Source organism: Octopus bimaculoides, chromosome 7, assembly GCF_046866305.1.
Source record: "Octopus bimaculoides isolate indiv1 chromosome 7, ASM4686630v1, whole genome shotgun sequence".
Taxonomy (NCBI): Eukaryota; Metazoa; Mollusca; class Cephalopoda; order Octopoda; family Octopodidae; genus Octopus; species Octopus bimaculoides.
In genome coordinates, this window is record NC_142934.1 from 81,806,321 (window position 1) to 81,808,820 (window position 2,500).

The 2,500-nt window shown below is 36.8% G+C and overlaps 1 protein-coding gene across 2 annotated transcripts in view; it reads left to right on the plus strand.

Annotated features, from left to right (window-relative positions):
* LOC106883379 (uncharacterized) overlaps positions 1-2,500 on the plus strand; it is a 74,333-nt gene that overhangs the window by 53,094 nt on the left and 18,739 nt on the right. For both annotated transcript variants that reach the window (XM_089355572.1, XM_089355573.1), the window contains one exon: positions 1,905-1,995. In XM_089355572.1, coding sequence (XP_089211698.1) covers positions 1,905-1,995 — 91 coding nt within the window. The remainder of the gene's footprint in view (positions 1-1,904; positions 1,996-2,500) is intronic.

Genomic DNA, 2,500 nt, shown 5'->3' on the forward strand with positions numbered 1-2,500 from the left:
GCAGAGTGCATGGCTTTCTTTCGTATGCCTTCTTTCGCAGCACTCTAGAAAAAAGTCGAAGGGCGAAGATCTGGGGAACGGGAGCAGTCAATGCTACCACGTCACCCAACCTAATACCACTGGGAACATTGTACTGAGAACATTACGCGCATGAATTGCATAATGAAGTGGTACCCTTTCCTGTTGGCATAACACCCTACCAAGTTCGGGCGTAACCTGCATTGTGGACACCTACTCCTAGCGCAACATGTCAAGGTGGTTGTCACCATTAACTGTCTTCTCAAAAAAGAAAGACCTAAAGACTCCTGAGAATGACAGACCGGCTCTCACGGTGGCACTCGGCTGTGTTAGGTATGAGTTTTCGTCATATTAGTAAACGCAGTTAACCTTGTTGACATGATCTGACAACTTGAAACAGGCTTCGTCTGACCAAACAGTCTTGTCAAGGAATCGCGGGATTTCACAAATCTTATTCAGCATGATTTCTGCGAACTGCGCAGGATGATCTGGATCATCTTCTGTCAGGTGTTGCAGGAGCCTAGGTCGGTAACGCTTCAAACTCAGTTTTATCATGAAACGACTCAGGGACTTTCGTGCCCAACTAGCCGACGCTCGTCTGGTAGACGTCATAGGGTTATCTACAAACGCCAATGCTACCTGCTTCTCATTTTCCTTAGAAACGAACGTAAAGAACGTCCGGATTTCGGGATGTTCTTTAGTGAATCTGTCCCCTCGTATTTGTCTCATCTTGAAAGTCGATTATCATAACGGCAGATCAGTGTAGACGGTTTCTTTCCCCTTCTGGTACACCATTTCCGCATTTTCAAATTTACAACAATTTTTTAGGACTCACTTTTTCTCGTTATCTCTTGCCTTGCCCTCAGTTACACAAACCTGATAAAAAAAAAAAAAAACAATCAACCTATTTTTACACCATACGTATGTATGAGTGTGTGTGTATAGATGCATATGTGTATGTGGTGGAGTTAATGCGTATATATCTGTCTCCGTTTCTTTCTTTACATTCACACCGCTTTAGAACAGAGCTATCTATGTCCCGTAAATTAACGACTGGACAAACAGATATAGATAAAATAAGCAACAGATAAACATAGGGTACTGGATTCAGTTTAATCGAGAATACCCATCAAAAGTTGTGCACCGGTATGGCTGCACTGCAATAATTAAAACAAAAAAAAAATGAAAAAATCATGAATATATTAACCTCAAACAAAACCTTACTCTGTTACTGGAAAAACGCATTGGATAAGGCAGCCCTGAGTATAAAAAACACAGATGGGTGGTCACAGCTAATTTATGATTTGCACTATAAGGGCAGGGTAATATCAGTAACAACAACAACGCGGGTGCCCCTATACAAACAAACGACTGTTGTTTTCTGGTTCAAATTAGTGGTTCTTACGTTTAATATCATCACTATTTGTTTAATATCTTCATAATTCATTAATAATATTATTTATGGTAGTTTATTTTTAATCACGAACACCCAACAACATCCAACGATAATATAGAACTCTTCGTTATGTTGCACATTAATAGAATAGTCTATCGTCCAAGAAATAAGAGATTGAAAATTATCTAAACTATCTTGTATAGATAAAACAATACAGTTAATACACAAGGGAAAATGTATAACATGGGAGATTGCGATGCTAAGAGATCTGTGAGTTAATAGGTAAAATGGTTCCCTTGCACGTAGTGAATATACGAATCAATATATCGAATCAATATATCTATGACCCTCTTCGTGTTTTTTGTCACAAACATTTATTTATAACGTATAGTAAGTATTGTATTATCCTTTATTTGAAACTATAACTAAAATAGATATATTTTCTCAGCGTACTTCTATTTTAATTCCTAAATTACTTTTAATCCATCAGGGAGTGGAGTCTGAGAGTTGTGCCAGTTATTCAGCAGCCTTAGCGAATGGAAAGCCTATATTTACACCTCCAAATTCAACTCTAGCTGATGGTATGTGTTAATAGAATTAATCAAATTGATACTGTAAATTAAATGTGTTATTCAAACTTCTTTTAGGTTACAAATATTACTACAACGTAGTTAGTAACATACATTTTGTACTAGAAAAATCAAAAATATAAGTTAACATTTCTTGACTTCGATACCCTTATGATGACTATTTTATAATTTCTATTCTGTAAGAAGAACTCCTCATCAGCCGCTAGGATTTTCAGGTACCCGAATAAAATTATTCACACGCTACTTCTGATAACTACTTTTTCTCCTATTTGTTACCACTAACGCACGACCCCTACACACGTTTTCACACACACATACACACACACACATTATATATATCCGGTATCTGCACCAGAAGCAGTTTATATTAAAATAGCCATCTATGTATTATACTTAATGTAAATCATCGTGGAAAAGCAAGTTTACTGCAGTATTTTGTCTGGAGATTGTATCTCTTATGGACATGGAATTTAAAAAAAGAATCATATGTATTAGT